Source organism: Gymnoscopelus microlampas (genome assembly GCF_963454915.1).
Source record: "Gymnoscopelus microlampas genome assembly, chromosome: 11".
In the NCBI taxonomy this organism is placed as follows: domain Eukaryota; kingdom Metazoa; phylum Chordata; class Actinopteri; order Myctophiformes; family Myctophidae; genus Gymnoscopelus; species Gymnoscopelus microlampas.
In genome coordinates this window covers 28,445,861-28,465,144 of record NC_139948.1, presented here as the reverse complement: position 1 = coordinate 28,465,144, position 19,284 = coordinate 28,445,861, and the positions used below count along the sequence as shown (strand labels likewise).

At 45.1% G+C, this 19,284-nt stretch overlaps 1 protein-coding gene across 13 annotated transcripts in view; it reads left to right on the top strand.

Annotated features, from left to right (window-relative positions):
- Window positions 1-18,816, top strand: part of nfixb (nuclear factor I/Xb) — a 165,856-nt gene extending 147,040 nt beyond the window's left edge. For 6 of the 13 annotated variants that reach the window (XM_084072243.1, XM_084072237.1, XM_084072242.1 and 3 more), the window contains 5 exons: window positions 1,315-1,443; window positions 5,483-5,658; window positions 7,906-8,053; window positions 9,676-9,767; window positions 12,521-18,816. In XM_084072243.1, the coding sequence (XP_083928369.1) occupies window positions 1,315-1,443; window positions 5,483-5,658; window positions 7,906-8,053; window positions 9,676-9,767; window positions 12,521-12,535 (560 nt within the window). In that variant the 3' untranslated portion in view covers window positions 12,536-18,816. The remainder of the gene's footprint in view (window positions 1-1,314; window positions 1,444-5,482; window positions 5,659-7,905; window positions 8,054-9,675; window positions 9,768-12,520) is intronic. The other 7 variants (XM_084072238.1, XM_084072248.1, XM_084072239.1 and 4 more) reach the window with 3 other exon arrangements.
- Window positions 18,817-19,284: the final 468 nt, after the last annotated feature.

Sequence of the window (19,284 nt, the reverse complement as noted above, 5' to 3'; positions counted from 1 at the left end):
CTCTCTCTCTCTCTCTCTCTCTCTCTCTCTCTCTCTCTCTCATTCTCTGTGTGTTCGGGTCTACACTCTGCCATCCTGGCTTCATTGGCAGCGGGCCGCAAGCCTGCCACCCTGCCTGAACAGCTTGTGTGTGTGTGTGTGTGTGTGTGTGTGTGTGTGTGTGTGTGTGTGTGTGTGTGTGTGTGGGGGGGGGGGGGGGGGGGGGGGGGGTGCACGTGCGTATGTGCTTGCATCTTACATCTGTGAGTCCGCACATACTCTTTATGATGATATATTTATGAAATATATCTTAAGAGGCAATAACATAAAACACCTGACAGTCAGATATTCAGAAGGGCACTACATCAAAGGGTCCATTGATATATGCGCTGGCACGCTCCTTGCCAGCAGCCATATATGTGGTTGCACAGCTCACGCTGTCTCTGTGTCGGAGAAGCACGAGTCTGCCCTAGTTACGAGGGCGTCCAAAACCCCTTTCGCTCTAAATAGGCATCTTGACAAGTGCAGCGTGTACACTGTAAAATGTTCATTTAACTTGGAGAGTATACAAATGTATCGAACTGATACAAAATTGAGTTACAAAAATGTAGTTACAAATGGATTTTTGGGGGATTGACCGTTGGTCGGTCATGTTTGGAGTTCGGCTTCCTTAAAGAGGAGAACATACAGTAGTCACTATGGATTTGTCATCCTGGTACAATGAGCCCTAGCCGTTTGCACTGTAAGAATAGGCAATGAATAGAATGTTGCTGTGCGCAAAATGTGACGTTCATATATACGCATATATATTTATATATATATAGTATATATATACCCCAGTGGTTACTGTAGCTGTAATGCCATTTTCCAGCTGTCCTCCTCTCCTGACTCTGAACCCTAGCCTCCCGACCCCTCCTGTCTCCCGTCACCTCCCTTCACTCTGAACTCCCTTGCTGCTTCAAAACAGACCCATGCCCTGACCTCAACCCCAACCCCCTCCTCCCCTCAGTCTGACAAAGTTGGTACAGTCCACTGACTGTACATAAACAGAGAGTAATGGAGAGACTGATTGTGAGATCCATCGCCATCTGTGTGTTAAAACAGTCAGTCAACTAATCAGTGAATCAAACAATCGCTCAATCAATCAATCCATTGATTTCAAATCGATCATAATCATTAGAGCAGATTACCGTATTTATTTAAAAAAATTAAACCGTAAAGTCTGATAAGTATGATTTCTAATTTCTATTTAGATTCAAACCGTAAGACAAGCCAGCCATGTTTCATTAAAACCTCGTCTCTGTTCTGCCATTTTGTTGATCCCCTCTTTGCCAGGACTCTCCTCGCCTGGTTCTCTTAAGAAGTCGGGGAAATTCGATTTCAGCGCCCTGTCCTCCCAGACGAGGTCCCCCCGCATGGCGTTCACCCACCACCCACTGCCAATGCTGGCGGGAGTGCGACCAGGTGAGACCCCAACCCAGCCCCTCCAAAAGCCTCCCCTGATAGCCACCACTCTCCCACTCCCCCCACCATTCCCTTACCGCCCCGAAACCATTCTTCAAACGTCCCCCACTGTCCCGGTGCTGAGGTGGGAACAGTGTCCGCCAGACACAAAGACGGGGTCATTGATGGTGTGCTGGCTGTGTAGATGAGATCTTTACCTCTTCTGCCTCGGGCTTCTACCTGTTCCATCTGAATAGGGTGCAGGGTGAGCTGGTCTGTCGGGTGTGGTCCTTCATGTATCTGTCTCTTGGTTGGGTTTTTCAGTACATCGATGGTACAGCACATCTCTTTTTTCCAGCTCTTCCTCTTGCTGTGCATTGTGGGAGAAAGGACCAAGTGGACAGTTCGGTGCTATGTGGCCTTTTCCCACCGATACATGTGCGAAGAAGTTTGTCTAACTTTTGGTGGGAAAGTGTGCTGTTGTGTTTTTGTTTAGTTTTTTTCAATTACAACATTCTTCCTTGGTACTTACATGACTTTCTTGTAAGAATAATAACAATCTAATAAACGTTTCTCCTACATTCCTTCTGTTTACTCTATCCATGTGCTTAAAATGTGTGAAACTGCGAAACATCAACAATTTGACAGTATGACATGTATTGTTTTAATAAAATGTATAATACAAAATATATAAGTAAAGACAGCGATGTGGAAAACAGCGTTTGTGTGGATACTGTATATAGAAGTATACCTGAAAACACACCTTTTTGCCCAACACCAGTTGCTTGGTTGAGCCTTCGTAAGGTGTCAAGTGTCAAATGCAAACACTAAAACACTGTACGCAACCAAAGAAACTCGATCGTCCAGCCTAAGCAAGTCATACTATGTCAGGAAGTGTCAAGAATCACAAAGGTACGTCACTGATAGGGTATCTCACAGTAGCTGTTTCTATTGTCTCTCCAATCTCCTCTTTTCCTTAAAAATTCATTTTGACTTCCGGCCCTCTGCTTAGCAGCTCCAGGCTGATATTGGACTGTGGATGACTGCGTTTCTGAAGTGTGTGTGTGTGTGTGTGTGTGTGTGTGTGTGTGTGTGTGTGTGGGTGTTTTAGCAAACGCGCCCGTCAGTGGGTGATGGATGATTTAGTATATTTATGCTCGCAATTCAGAACAGCAGACACTGAGTCTGAGTTGTGTCCCCCCCCCCCCCCAGCCCCACCAAACCCCATGGCTGAGATGAGAATCTCATGAAAATATCACATATCAGCCCCCAGCCGAGGGAAACTCTTGACTATGAAACTGGGCTCTCAGCTCCATCGCCACAGCAGAGATAGATGCTCCTTCTTTTTTGCCGGCTGAAAAAGCACATAATACGTGAACGCAACCAGGGAATGAGCCTGCTTGCTGGAGATGATTATCCATGCGCTGCAGCTCCACGGCGAGGCTACATCAAAGGCCGTCAAAGCCACCGAGCAGATGTGAGGCAATGAGGTTGACCGCCATGTCATTAAACCCTCCTCCGTGGTTGTTGACGGAGACCCCATGCCTCATGGGATGCAGCCGCAGCAACCCCCCATCTATACACACACACACATACACACACACACACACACACGTGCACAGACACACCTACGCATGCACACATGCACACCCTTAACATACGCATACACAAAGAGCCCGACAATGTCAGGCTCTGTGGCTAGAGCTGTGATTTGTTTCTTCCTTAACACAAGCTCCCACTGTGTGTGTGTGTGTGTGTGTGTGTGTGTGTGTGTGTGTGTGTGTGTGTGTGTGTGTGTGTGTGTGTGTGTGTGTGTGTGTGTGTGTGTGTGTGTGTGTGTGTGTGTGTGTGTGTGTGTGTACTGTGTACATATGTGTGTGTGCGTGGGGCTGCTCTCATGCCCGTGTGAAAGTGTTTACCACATCATTCGGCGTTGTTGTTGTTTTGTGTGCAACACCAAATCCAATGGGGATTCCAAATGGGGGGGGGGGGGGGGGGTGAAGAAGGCTTGAAGAAGACTGCGTGGCTTCTGGGAGTGACGGTGTTAGGTAGAGGTTAGTGCGTCTCAGCCACAACCCCCCGGTAAGGCTGGTAGCGGTGGGGGCATGAGGTTCATAGGGAGTCCCCTGTGATCCCACCCTCCACCACCACCACCACCCCCCGTACCCTTAAGAGCGTTTGGCCCTCACCCAGTCTGTAATGGGATTAGTAGGGAGGACTATGGGAGAAGGGACGGCTGTACTGGGGAAGCAGGGAGCCTGGCAGGGGAGAGAGGTGCTGCTGGGCAGGGGTGGGGTTGGAGGGGGGTGGGGTGGGGTGGTTGGTTGGCGGGGGGGGGGCGCATGGCCCTGTCTGGGGGTAACTTACTGGAGTTGGCACCCTCACACACTGGCACACACACACACACACACACACACACACACACACACACACACACACACACACACACACACACACACACACACACGCATGTACGCACCCACATACACATACACACAACGTGTAAGATGGGAGCTCCAAAGAGTGTTGGCAGCCGAATGTGGGCAGCTGGGGGTCCCGGGTGGGGTGGGGTATGGTGGCGGTGGCAGTGGCAGTGGTGTGGGTAGGATGGGGTGGGGGAGCAGGGTAGAATGGTATAAGGAGAGTAGGGAGAATAGGGCTTCACCCCTCTAATACAAATGAAGGAGATTTAGTAATGGATATAGGTCTGACAGAGAGGGCTTTGTGTTCTGTGGTGGAGCTCCACAAACGGCTCTCCTCACACCTCGCAAACACACACACACACACACACACACACACACACACACACACACACACACACACACACACACACACACACACACACACACACACACACACACACACACAGCTCCATATTCAGCTCTTTTACGTGGTATGAAGTGAGATACTCTTTCTCCTCTCTCTCTAGTTCTCTTGTTAGAGCACAAAGGGTGAACTTTGTATACAGTATAGTGGTGATAAATTTCAATCCCCACACCTGTCCACACACACACACACACACACACACACACACACACACACACACACACACACACACACACACACACACACACACACACACACACACACACACACGTACACACGCACACGCACACGCACGCACACACACACACAGATGCAAAACAGAAACGCAAGTTACACATACAGTGCAAACGTACAGATTAGTGCTGTCATAAAAATAAAATAAAAACACAGCATGGCCGCCTGAATGCCAAATCATGATGGCGCCAGTGAATCACACCCTCAAAACAGCACACAGATGCACAGGCATTAAGACCTGCTAATTTAAGACAGCGCTCAATGATCTCTTTGTGCTTCTCTCTCTTTTACAAGCTCTTTGGATCTGATTTAGTTACAGCACTTGCATCTATTGGATTTGTGTACGGCGTCCATAGGGTGTGTGCATATCCTATATACAGTATATGCTGTGTAAATATATGACTGTCTGTGTATGGCTTTGCATGTGTGTGTAAGTGTGAATTTGTATGAATTTGAAATGTGAACTTTAGTGGCCTCAGTGAGGGTTGATGTATGAATGCAATATGTGTGTAAGTCTGCCTTAGGCCATATAGCTTCACTGGAGTGATCATAAAACATTATGGCAAGTTCCTATGATACCTGTTAACGTGAAATCAATGTTTTGGTGAGAAACAATATTTCTTTCACATTAATACTGTACATTTTCATCCTGATTCGACTTTTACCATTGGCCATGTTCACACAGTGGCCATTTTGTTTGGCGGGTAGGGGCGTCTCCCCCCCCCCCCCCAACTATGACGTTGGAGCAAAATGGCTGCTTGTGGTGAATATAGTCAATTGTCATTCATGGTGCAACATGAAATGGAACCTTTCTGTCCCTGCTGTCCTTCTGTGAGCTATCATCTCCTGATGTCTTTGGCCTCGTCTGTGAGACCTTGTGAAATGCTTTGGCGTTGACCCCCCCCCCCCTCTCTCTCTCTCTTTCTTGTCGTCTGTTCCTCTTTAAAGTGTTATCTCCTTCATCCTCTCACTCGTACTGTATATATGTCTCTGTTCCCAGGGAGTCCCCGTGCCTCCGCCTCGGCGCTGCACTTCCCATCTCCCTCCATCATCCAGCAGTCCAGCCCTTACTTCACCCACCCCACCATCCGCTACCACCACCACCCTGGACAGGACCCCCTGAAGGAATTTGTGCAGTTTGTCTGTGCTGACGGCTCGGGGCAGGCCGGCGGACAGGTAAGGCTCACAGCCGTAAGCCGAATAGGTTTAAATAGAAAGGGAAGAACGTTTGCCTTTTGTATAACTTGTTTTATATGCTGTACTGCATCGTAGAACAGAACCCTCGACACATCTTGAATTAGTGCTGCATAGTTCCTCTACGAAGTGGAGCAATAGTGCAGCAAATTCATAGAAATTTGAATGTTATTGAGATTAGCAATCAATAACAAAGCAAAATTAAAGGTGCTGTAAGTGATTATTCTTTTGTTATGTGTTAAAATAAGTGATAAATTGCTTTATATTCCCACAGTAATCATTGTTATAGAGTTTTGGTTTAGTAACACGGGTATTCGCGTCTCTCCAGCTCTTTAGTAAACAGAAAATAAATGTTCAGGTCAGGAATCAGGATACTAATTCCAGCCGATCAGGAGAGAGACACCTCATACAGGACAAACAAAGTGGAAGTTGGAAGTGAAGTGATGAAACAAGTAAATAAGTCTGATAAAATTGGAATTGGAACATATAAGCTGATAAATTATCTTTGTGTGGTTCTCTCTCCTGATTGGATGAAATGTGTAACCCACCTGTATATGTAAGCGAAGGGTAGAGTCTAGACCACTGTTAACTAAACAAACATTCTTTAGCAATGATTACTTTCAGAATATTCAGCTTTAACTTTTTAAACATTAACTTTTTGTTTTAACCAACTTGTATCTCTTATACAGCAGTGGTTCTCAACCTTTTCAGGGCCCACTTGATAATCTTGAAAGCATTCGTGGCTCTAATGCTCAATCAAACGATTGTTTTCCACCTTGGATAAATGTAACTAACGTAGCGTACTTTGAGTTCTTATTGATTGGTATAACTTTTTAATATACATTTTGTATTATCATTAAAATCTTGGTGTTTTGCCAATTATTTGGGAGCCCACTTAGCAGTATCCTCAGGGCCCACCAGTGGGTCCCGGCCCACAGGTTGAGAACCACTGTCTTACAGCGCCTTTGAAGAATATTTGTGGAAAAAGTATGTTTCAGAACAGGCTGTAATACTGCTCACTCTACAAATCTGATGTAGTTTATCAAGCATACATTGCATTGCATGGCACTGCGATACAGAACACCCATCCAACCAGAATCTTGTATTTTCATATCCAAAAGTTATTCCAGCTTCAAATTACTCTGCATTCTCCATTTGTTCCCAAAGAGGGGTCCTTGGGGGGGGGGGGCGGTGTTCTAGGGGGTCCCCAGCAAAAAAATGTAGCATCACAATCATTTCAACCACTTTAACCTTTTATACTTTGGCTATTCAAAAATAGCAGATATACAAGCTCATAGCGTGGCACCGAGTGTTGCGCTATGGGCTTGTAGATCTGCTATTTTTCAAAAATCTCGATCATTAGTGAACAATTTTAACACAAATCTTTGCTTCTGGGGGCACAAAATATTTTCAGGTGAGCGTCCGCGGCCACATACATATCAATTTGGGGGTCCTTGGCACGAAAAAAGTTTGAGAACCACTGCTCTACACTGCATAAGGCTATTCAGTTGGTCTTACAGATCTTTGTACTGTCTTGTCTTGTCATTCTGCTGTCTACTCTTTCAGACCCACAGACCCCCCCCCCCCCCCTTTTTCCCCCCTTTTGCTCCGCCCACCCCCTCAGATATGATAACCATCAGCAGTCACAGTACATTTCAGTCCAGCATACATGTTCTGTGTTGTGTGGTTGTTGTTGTGTATTTTGTTTTCATTGATAGTTGTTGCTATGACTTTTGGTTTCAGTTTGGTTGTTTGGTGCCGGTGTCGTTTTCATTGTGTAGAAGAGTATTTTTCCCATGGTTTTTGATTTGTTGCCATGTTATGGACGAAACCCAACCAATTACTCGCTCACTCCCTTCTCCTCACCCCCTCCTACCACCACCACCACCACCACCACCACCACGGACCACCCTTGTGGGATCCACCCCCCCCCCCCCCTCCCCCCCTTCCCTCCGTTTTAGCCTTATCGCTCCTATCGATCCCTGTGGTGATTGTATATTTTTTACACCTCCATAAATGCTGCAGTCCACATACATCATTCCTTTGGTTGTTTTTTTCCCAACTTCCCCTTCCACCACCACTCCTCTCCTCCTTCCACCATCGCCACTCCCTTCGCCCATGGATATTCTTGTTTTTTGGACCCGGCCTCCCCCCAGCCGCGTCCTTTCTCATTCCGTGTCTGCGGACTGTCACATGTCGCCCTCCTGACCCTGTTTGTGTTGTCCGCAGCCAAACGGGAGTGGCCAGAGCAAAATGCCGGGCTCCTTCTTGCTGCCTCCACCTCCCCCAGTGGCCCGCCCAGTGCCCCTCCCCATGCCCGACTCTAAACCCAGCAGCACGCCCCCTGACGGCGGACTCTCCTCGCCCGCATCTCCGTGTAAGTGACCCCCCCGCAGAGACCGCAGTTAGAACCAAACAAAAAGAGACATCCAAGAACTCTGCCCCTCGCTAAATATAGACCCCTACCATGTGTTCCTCCCGCCTCGTCGCGTCATTGTTCGTCTATAGCCAACATCTCACCTTCACCGACCCTCAGAATTCCGGAAGCCATTAGAATTTGCTCTGGAACTCGTACATGCAAAGTAATACACTAACACAACCAGAGATGCTGTCCCTCGTTATGGACTTTCTATGGAATTCTTCAGGGTTTTGTATTAAGCCCACTGACTTTTCCTCAGGCCCCGGTCTTAGTTGTTGTACTTGATGAGGGACATATTTTCCAGCCCCAGTGATTCTGCATTCCCTAGTGTTGAAGCCACATTATCACCCTTTGGAACATTTTCCTTCCCTTCTGGACTCATCCGCAGCCTCTGTGAGAGACATTTTGAGTTATATGAAGAGTATGATCGCTTATCTCCTGTTTACGATGGGCACAAACTTGGGGCATGTTTTTACGTGGACCGCTAAATATAACGTCCAAATTTTATGTTATTGTTATACCTATTTTCTGTGGGTTTTAGTTATAGGCCCAGATGCTGGTGGTTGTTATTTTGTTTTTTGTTAGTTAGGGTAGTAGTAGCTGGTGTGTGTCTTCTTTAGGCTGAAAGACTGCATTACAGTGTCAGTCTAGGCTAGGGCTTTCCTCACAACAGATTGATGTTTCTCACCTACCGTACCATAGGAGGGGCACTGGACGGAGCACTTACTGTTTTCTTTTTTTTTTTAGCTTACCTGCGTTTTAGTGTTGAATTATCTTTTCATTTCTACCCCCAGTCAGTGTCTCAAAGTCTTACGTGTCTTATCTATGTCACTGATTCTCTAAACCACGGAGGTATGCTGTACTGTATATACAGTATATGTCCTTTACACTAACCATCACTTTAAAAAAAGAAATCTTACTTTTTCCTCTCTTCCCATCTCTCTCTACCCCCCCCCCCTACACACACACACACACACACACACACACACACACACACACACACACACACACACACACACACACACACACACACACACACACACACACACACACACACACACACACACACAAACAGCGTCAACACATCTGCACACTATTAACGGCAGAATCTGTGCCGTGTTTGTAGGGGTGCTTCTGACTGCCTTAATGCTGGAGTCCATAGGGAAGCTGAGACTGCCCTAAATTTGTCACAGACTTTGAAGCCAATGGGTTTAAAAACATCTCTGATTGATCATCAGTGTGAGAGTTCTGATGTGCCCAATCAATTCCCACTGAGTTTAGCAGCGAGGTTTAGCCCTTGGCACCAAGGGATATCTATCTTTACAAACCCGATTTGGGACACACTTCCATGTGAACTTGATGGCCTTTAAAAGAGGGTCCGAAGAAATGTTTTGACTTAATGCATGTAGCCTATGGACCTACACAGTGTCTCCTTTCACCAAAATACTTGTTTTTGTGGACGAACAACATGTAAATTCCCCAAATATATATTTTTGTTGTGCCCACATTTGTGTGTGTGAGATCACGTGATTGTTGGCTGTCTTTTTGCTAACTGTGTGTCTCTCTCTGTGTTTCTGTAGCATACTCCACGCCAGGCGCCACAGCTGCCAACAGGTTTGTCGGCATCGGATCACGGGACAACAACTTTCTGAGCATCCCGCAGCAGACACAGGTACTGTAGGGGTATACACACTCACACTCTCTAACTGTGCTCACGGTATACTGTATTATTGTGTGCGTGCGTGCGTGCGTGCATGTGTGCGTGCGTGTGTGCGTGTGAACGTGAGAGCAAGAGTGTATGTGTGTAGAGGAAACTTGTCTGTTTTCATTGTGATTATCGGCCAAACTCAGGAAACTTACTTAGGTGGATGGACGAGCGCCAACATATTTCTTATTCCCCTACTCCCTGAAACCTGCTGCTGTTTCTCTACATCTACACTCACTCCGTCCCGCGGTGCACCATGAATGTGTGCATTTGTATATGCGTATATTTTACCGTGTGTATGTGTGGTTTACCATATGTGCTCAACTGCCCTCTCCCTGTTTATTTGGCACATATGGAGGCCCCCCTCAGGCAGCAGGCCTTGCTGCCTCTCCCTCTCCCTCTGCCTCGCTCTCGTTCTCTCCCTTGCTACCTCTCTTCGATTCCTCTGAAATCCCTCTCGTTTAAACTCTCACTCTTTCCCTCACTCTTGCCAGCTCTGCACTAGTTGCTTTTTGTCTTTCCCTCCCTTGACCTCTGCTCGCTCTCACTTGCTTCTCTCTCTCTCTCACTCACTCTCACTTTCACTCGCTCCTCTTCCTTCTCTTCACCACACTGCGTCTCGTTCATATGCCTCCTCCATTACCCACTGCACTTTTCTCATTAGTGTCCAACCACACCCGGCTGGAACCAGCTCAGCTCCGCTCTGCTCCACTATGGTCCTCAACACATGGAAACCATCTGAAACTGCTCTGCTGTTCCCTCCCTCCCTCCCTCCCTCCCTCCCTTGCTCCCTCATTTCTCTGCCCTCTGCTCTTGTGCCTGTTCTCCCTTTCCCTCTCCTCATTCCCTCTCTTTGCTTCCTCTCCACTCTCCTCACCTCTCCTCTCTCCTCCCTCTTTTTCTCTTTTTCACCCAAACTTCTCAACTTCTCTCTTTCGCTGCATCGCCTTTCTCACTTTGCACTGTTTGACTTCTTGTTGTATCCACTGATACGTTTTAGCTACTTTGGAACTAAACCTTCACCTCAGACGCTTAGATTCGCTGCTCTTTTCTTTTCTCTTCTCTCTCTTCTTCTCCTTAGGTTCACTATAATTTGTCGTACACAACCCTCACTCTATTTTGAACCCAGCTCCCTACCATATCTTTTTCAGCACAGTACTGTAGGAGAAGAAAAATGTGGATTAAGTTTCAGTCAGTTCCTTAATTCAACACCCCCCCCCCCCCCCCCTTTAGAACCCCCTCCCCCTGTTTGTGTTCGTACTAAAGCTCCCTAATACTCAATACTCTACTTCAGAGGGATGTGATGTCTGCGGCATGGTTTCACTTTACAGGACATGAAGAAAGAAATAACAAACACATAGGGTCGTATCAATTGGTAGCATGTGTCACTCCGAAAAATGCTCCACCAAAACATTAATAATTGATTAAGCCTTCATCAGAGGTCTGTGCTTTGTGACTGCAGGGGCATGGTGGGTGAACAACTTCTCCTCAAGCTCAGCAACAGTGGGCTCCATGTGCCCTCTGGTGGCAGATGAGGCATTCTGCAGCCAGGTGGAAAAGGGGGTGGGGGCTAACGGAACAACAGAGCAGGGGAGAGGGAAGGAGAGAACCAGAAGGAAGGAGAGCGACAGGGTTTCGGCCCCTGGAGAAGTCACGTCCTGGCTGTCTCGTTACCCCCGGCAACCAGACATGATGTCATAGCCAGTTGATCTTGAATTTGAGAAGGGGCTGCTCGGAGGGGGCCGGGGACGCGGTGTGGGGGGGCAGGAAAGAAAAGAGGGTGGTCACTCTCTACTGCCAAGGATTTAGTGGGAGTGTTAGTGGGAGATAGATGGATCGTATGTGTGTCTGCAAGAGCCTACAGAGAGAGACAGAATGAGCGAGGGGGATAGAGACAGAAAGAAAAAGAGAGGGGGGGGGGGTTGGGGGGGTAACTGAGAAGGCAAAAGTTACTAAGCCCAGGGGCTGCTGGGACAGTGCCCAGGAGAGCTATGGGGAGAGCGGGTTGGCTGAGAAGGGCAGGAGGCAAAAGGGGAGGAGGGTATTGGTGCGACCTGTTAGAGTCAAACACAACAAAAGACTGCCTCCCTGGAGGCCCAGGGTAGTTTCCAAGGCTTGACTTCCAGAATGTTGGCCCATTAGCCAATGGTGCCAAATCCTGCCGGCGAGGCGAGGCAGCCAACAGCAACGACATCGACCCACTTCTGTTGTCTGCTCACGCTGAGCTGGAGAAACCCAGTCTGAAGACAGTGCAAGCGACAGTCTGCTATCCCCCCGCTGCTGCCTGGCCATGAGTAGGCATTAGCTGCCTAGCCAAATTAAAGACGTACTGTACACAACTACAAATACTGACAGAATGAATAGTAATAGCTGGGACAGTAGCCCAGATAAAGACTGTCTTTTTTGTACTGCAGCGGGTGGCTGTTGTCCCTGACCTCTAGTGGTCAAATAAAGGACACAAATGAATGCCCCAATGCTCTTTATTGTCTTCCTGAAAACATTTGTGTTCTAAATCCCCCCCCTGAAAAGTCTTAATTACAGCTACATTTAACGTCTTAAACTCCGTCTCAGAGGTTTTAAGACTGTCTTGTATCCTCTCCCATTTTCCATTCATGTTAATTTTACGTGTGAAATTGGTCTTATGCACTGTATTAAAATGTCTTACATTTAACTTGAAAATAATAATCTTGTGCCTTCCCTTTCCATTTCTTCTCTTCCAGTCTTGGTTCCTCTGACAAGACCTGTGTGCAAACCAGCAACTAGAATTCTTTCTTTACAATCGGGAATAGAAACATGGTAAAAAACCAAGAACCACCCCGCAGGATAATTGCCCTCCAAACGACCCACCGACTGGCCCCTTCACAATATGTCTCTCCTAGAAAAAATAGCAGAGCGACGGAACCAGGAAAATCACAGCAGCATGACGCTTTTTAGAGGAACTCTGGACCCATTTACCCCATCAGAGGGGAAAACCCCATGTTAAGGATAGATGGACGGATGGATGGTAGGATGGCAGAAATAGAAAAAGGGTCGGAGGACGAGCAGCAGCAAGCAGCAGGCATCTCTCCAGAAACCACCGGACCAGCAGGACACAGCAGCGACACAACTAGAGGAACCTGAGAAGGAAGAAAAGAAGCGGTCTACTCCTTCTACTCCTTCTGTTGCGTTTTGCAACGAAAAGCAAAGCAAACCAGCTGCCCGACAGTCAGGTTCCCACATATGCACTCACCCACACACACATGGTCAACTGCTCAACACGACAGGCGCAAATTTAAGAATTTGAAGGGATATTGTGTTAAAGCCACAAAGCCTGACCAACAATCAAACCGCAATCCAATCAAATGAAAACGGACGCCAATTTGGTCTCCAATGAAAGCTGCAGTCCATGCTACTGTGATGTCTGTCATCATTACCCAAAACAAATGCAGACACACTGTCATATTGACCAATGTTTCTCTCCTTCTGAATGACCATTGACTCTATAAAGCCCCCTTCCCCCTTTACTACTAACCAGACAGAGACCATGCCAAAACATATCTTGATAAAAAGGTTGCACTACAAGCTGAATCAATTAACACTAATCTTACGATGTGCACTATTTACCTACAAGGCATGGGAGGTAAAAAAACAGGCTTGCCTATTATTAGTTTTAAAGAGGAAAAACCATATGGTATGAGAAGCCTTTACATGTCCTCAGCCCCACTTTTCAGTTCAGTTTAACGACTCGTAGGCCTCCACTCACTGTTCCATTTGCCCACACAACAAGCACTCAAATGCAGGAAATCCAAAAAATAACTATCACGCAATCGGTGCCATGACCACAGCAAGCATATCCTATTTCAGTCCATTATGGTTACACTCAAATGGACGCATGCCTGCACGCACACGTACGCACACACACACACACACACACACACACACACACACACACACACACACACACACACACACACACACACACACACACACACACACACACACACACACACACACACACACAGTGGCCCAGTCTCACTGTTTAGATTCCAGTAGAGATATAGGTGGTATGGTTGTGTATCATGAGTTCAGTATTTTCTATGCACACACGCCTAGTTAACCCTTTCAACCTATTGTATTAGCTATTTAATCCAACACACACACACGCAAAGTGCAGCAAACTACACATTCATTCTCATTATCATCGACAACCATTACAACAATAGACAGCATCTAGCAATTCCTCCAATGCCCCCTTTTATAATGTAGATTAATGATTTTATTTACTCTTGTGTCTTGAATTTGTTCCTTTGAATTTGTACTATTTTATAATTGTTTTGTATTTGAATGACAGCACCTTATGGAGAAACACAAGCAGTCAGAAGTGGGATTGTTAAAGCGGTGCAGACAGGGTGTGTCAAATCGTATTTGCAAATAGGTTTTATGCTTTGTTTTACCTTATGTCATTATAGTCCTGAATGATGCAGTGAAGCACATCCATCTATTACTCCAAGCAGGTCAAAACAAATGCAGGAGAATCATTCGTAGCTACCATTTGACTTGAGGTTTGGTGGGTGGGTGGGTGGTGGTGTCGGCTGGTGGCGGATCCGGTGGGGAATGTTTGTGACAAAGAAAGTGACTGCCCTTTGAGGTAAGGTTGCTGTAGATGAGACCCAGAGAGAGATGCTCTTCTTTCTGTCTCATTGAAAGTTTACCCTGTTGTTTACACTCCCAGACGGCCCCTGCTCAGAGCAGAGTGAGTCATGCTGCGGAGCAAAATGAATATGTGACATATCTGTCTGTCCACGGTCTGTTCGAGGGGTAGGAGGACCCTTAGGCCAGCGATAGAAGGGTCAGAACCCAGGTGGCCATTTTGGTGTTGACGGGACAGGATCAGAATGAGGTTGACGGTTGCTGTGGTAACCGGTAACTCCGCTCTCCCTCCCCTCTTGCCCTCACCGGCCAGCTATCGTGAGTAAAACGTGTGTAATTCCTTTAGAATTTGCCCTTATTGATCAAAACTGCACTTGAGAGGTCATGCCCGCCAAGCTTATTGTTTTTATAGAGTAACCACCACTTTGTTAGTTATCAGTTCACCACCTTTTCACCATCTACAGATGAATCACTGGGATGGCCACACTTTTATAGTGGAAAAACGCCACTTCTGAAAAACACAAAGCAATCATCAGACATTGTTAGCAGCACTCACAATAATGCGTCCAGCATGCAAATATACAGCCCCGGGCAAGATTGAATTTATTTTAAAGGGAAGTCTTAAATATAGACAATCTGAGGAGGCCTTTATGCTTTTAATCATCATGTAATTAAAACCCCACCATTACCCCATTTCTTCATTCAGTTTGATTTAAAATGATTTCTTAAGGAACGTCAGATTCAATGCAATTCAATTCAGATCACCCAACCAACCTCACAAAATAACTGGACTGCCTGGCCATGTTCTTCACTGCAGGGAAATGAACGGCCGAGTGACTGTCGGCAACCATCTCATCAGCTTCATATAGAGAACTAGCAGTGCTGCGTAAGATTTACGATGGCTAAGGTGATTTCTTTTCTAATCTATGGAAGTGCCTCTGTATTCCCATTATGCAATTTGTCAAACATGAATTCAGGTTCTTTTTTTCTCACATATAAGCTATTGTTAATGGTGAAATTTTATGTCGGGAGAGGAAAACCATGACAGCTCACTAGATAATTGCAAGCATCTTTATATATAATACACATATATATTTATAGATATATACATTTTTTTATTTGCAAGATAAGCTCTGTGGCAGTCTAGTTATTTTTTGAAGCATGGCGTACGTCATAGGATGCATCTAAACAAAACAAAAACACAAAAATACCCTGCAGATTTTGAGCTAAAGTACCAGTCCCCAAATACCCTCACTTGCATTAACTAGCAAAAATACAAAATAAAAGTCCACGGCAAATACAACAATAGATACTTAGATAAACACAGTAAGTGATAATGTAGTTGAGGATTTAAAAAAGAAGAAAACATTAGATTTTGTTTTTTTGTTCTTGTTTTGATGGGAAGTATTGTTATTGAAACTAAATGATGTATGTTGATTGAGCCATGTGCAATGCCTTGGGTAGAGGAATTGTGTTTGTCTGTTAGAGATTGTTTGAGGGTGTTGAGAGAAAAGAGAGGGTAAACCCTCTGGTTTTTTGTTTTAAGTCCACATGCTCTGGGACTCTAAATACAAGGGCGGAGAGAAAAAAAAATCCCAGTCTTTGTAAGTTTGGGGAAATTGTTTTTAATTTCCTGTTTGTTTGTTTTTGTTTTTTCCTTTATTGCTTTCTTTCTTTTCTTTTTTTTAAAAGAAAGAATATTCATTTGTAATGATTTGTTTTCAAAATGTGGGAGGGCTGAAGGAACAATTTTGCAAAACGTAAAATATATATCACTATGAAAACTGGTGCTTTCTACAAAAATAAAGTACATTCAAACTCTATTATACATAAATAATAAACAAAATTAAGTGTTATCATAAAGCAAATTTTTAGGAAAACATGCATTATTCTATTTTCTCTTTTTGTATTTACCAAGGGGGGAGGGGTTCATAGTATAAAAATGTTGTTGTGACAAAAGGCATTTTTCTTCAACCTTTACCCCTTAGCAGAGGAAGACTCATAAGAAACATGAATCCAATTTCCCTGAGCAGCAGAATATATAGTGTTTACTGTTTTGAGTGGCTGATGTTAGAATTGGCACAGGCCAACCCTTATAGAGTCAAATGTACAATTAATCCACACTATTTAATCTCATATCCAATCATTGTTGGGTACATCTTAGACTGGCCAACAGCAGTAATCATAATTTTTGGACAGAATCTACCCCAATTCATCACATGTGGATTTCCTTTTTTCTTTTCTTTTTCAAGTGTTGACCCGACCAAGAACTATGTGTTTGTTTGGTGAGATGGGAGGCGTATTGTGAAATGACGATTTGTCATGGTAGATGTAGTTGACTAGTAAACTCCTGTCTCAAACCCAAACTGTGAGAGGGAATATGTGACCTCTGTGACCTCTGGTGCAAAGAGGATGCTGTGTTCAATTCAATAACAAATAAGTGAACCCCCCCTCCCTCCCCCCATCCAACCCCTCCCTCCACCCCTTGCTCCAAATTCCCAACTGTATATGATTCTAAATATTTGTTTGGTGATGTAGTGTTATAGACTCAGAGCATCTTAAAGGTTGTCCCTAAAAAGTGCCTTTTGTTCACAGATTCCATCTTGTAATCCTGAGTGCCCGTCTCAAAAAAAGGACAAAAAGAGTCCCCTCCTTCATACTTCTTCTATATCCTCTCCTTCGTTTCTCTTCTTCTTCTATGAGCTTTTCAAAGCAAGTATACATAGTACTAAAGGAATTTGGTGTGATTTAGTTCCTCTTTTTATTGTTGAATAATTAAGAAAAGCAGAGAAAAAAAAACAAAAAAACACAAAAGAAAAAAATATTTTCTGTCTTGCTTCTCTTTCCTCTGTACCTTCTTGTCTTCTGTCTCTTGGACACTGGAATAGTCTGTAGCCGCGTAACCCCCCAACCCCCCAACCCTCCAAACCCCCAACCCCCCACGCTCCCCTTCACCTTTATCCCTTTCTCTGAACGGAGGGGGTAAAAAAAAAAAAAAAAAGAATACGCAAAAACTTTTTTTTTTGTCTGAGCAGAATGCAGTTAGCTCACATGTTATTCTTGTCTGTACGCTTCACATTGTATTACCATTACCCATCTCTTCAGCTTCTCCATTCAACAGCTAATGTAAGTGAACAAGTTGCACCGCTGGGCTCTGGGCTGTGCTGAGGACAGGGGCTGTCCGAGAGCAAAGGAAGTGTTGTCCCCGGGAGCATGTCAGTGACAAATCAATCATCTAGTAGGGTAGGATGGGGGGGGGGGGGTGAAGCACTCACAGGAACGTCCCTTTGACTGGGCGAGGGGAGATGGCCAGCAGGGCTGCTAGAATAGGCAAGTTTGTTTGTAATTCTTGTTTTTATCTATTTATTTTTTTATAATTGAATTTGGATTTGCTTTTGATTTCTTTTTTTTTTGTTATTGCATCTTAGGCAGCGTTGAGATGCTGCATCGATACCTTCAATTATGCACCTTTCTAGTGGTTGAATGAGACCAGGTATTTTTTTTTAATGGGGAAAATGTACCTGAAATGACTCTAAGCACCTTATAAACGGATTGGTTCCAGAGCAGGGAGACTGAAAGGCTCTTATTTAGTACAATCATAAAGAACCCATACACATAGCTTCACAATATTGTACCGTTTTACCGTCATATTGATTTCACAAAGAATGAAAGATACATTGACCAAAGTGATATGGTTCCAAAAGCTGTCTAGCACACTGTCCAGAATATGGGTGACTGACATTATGAGCACCTTGGTATTTCCACCAGCAAAGAATCAAGAGCAGACTTGATTACAGAGCCTATTCCTTATATCCTGCAAAAAAAGAATGATAATATGCAACTTTTATTTTTTTCTTTATCAAGTGAGTGAAGCCAGCAGCAGTATTATCAATTTTAGCCTTGACAAGTGAAAGCACCACAGTCGAGAAGCCATAACAGAGACAAACAGGTTGCACAGAGCATGGTGTGTGTGCTGCATTTAGGGAGGGAATAACACAAACCTCCCTGCGTGTCTCTGCACCACTGAGAGAGAGCAGAGCACAGTCTGATCCCGTGCCTGGCCATCCGTGTTTTTATTTTCCTTCGGGTTTGTTTGTTTTTAACACGTTTGTAGGGCGCTGGGCCGTATTTAGTGACGTGTAGACTGAGTCCCTGGCTTGCCACACCCCTCCCATCCAGCCTGCCCCCCCACCCCCACCCCCCCAGAGCAAACCTAAGAGCGCCCCCTCTTGCTCCTCAGAACAGCATCCCTCCCTCAGAGTCACACCACCCAGAGCCCATGGTGAAATGCATGTGTTAATTACAGTTTCTTTTCCATAATAAGAAAAAGCAGTTTGAAAAGAGCAACACCTTTACTTGATTGAATAAAAGGATGTTCTTGACTGTACCCTGACTGTGTCTGTGTTGTTTATTATGTTGTGTGGTCATAGAAACATTAAAGTCCAGAGCTCGATGAATGTTAGGGACCAAAAAAAAAGTCACTACCAATCAACTTTAAATTGCCTGAAACGTACTCCTAACAGGTTTTTGGGGGAACCATTTTTTTTTCGTTTCGGTAGTGACACCTTCTTGTCACTACCGAAACGGAAAAAAAATTACTAAGTCCAGAGCTCGATGAATGTTAGGGACCAACAAAAAAGTCACTACCAATCAACTTTAAATTGCCTGAAACGTACTCCTAACAGGTTTTTGGGGGAACAATTTTTTTTCTCGTTTCGGTAGTGTCACTACCGAAACGGAAAAAAAATTACTAAGTCCAGAGCTCGATGAATGTTAGGGACCAAAAAAAAAGTCACTACCAATCAACTTTAAATTGCCTGAAACGTACTCCTAACAGGTTTTTGGGGGAACAATT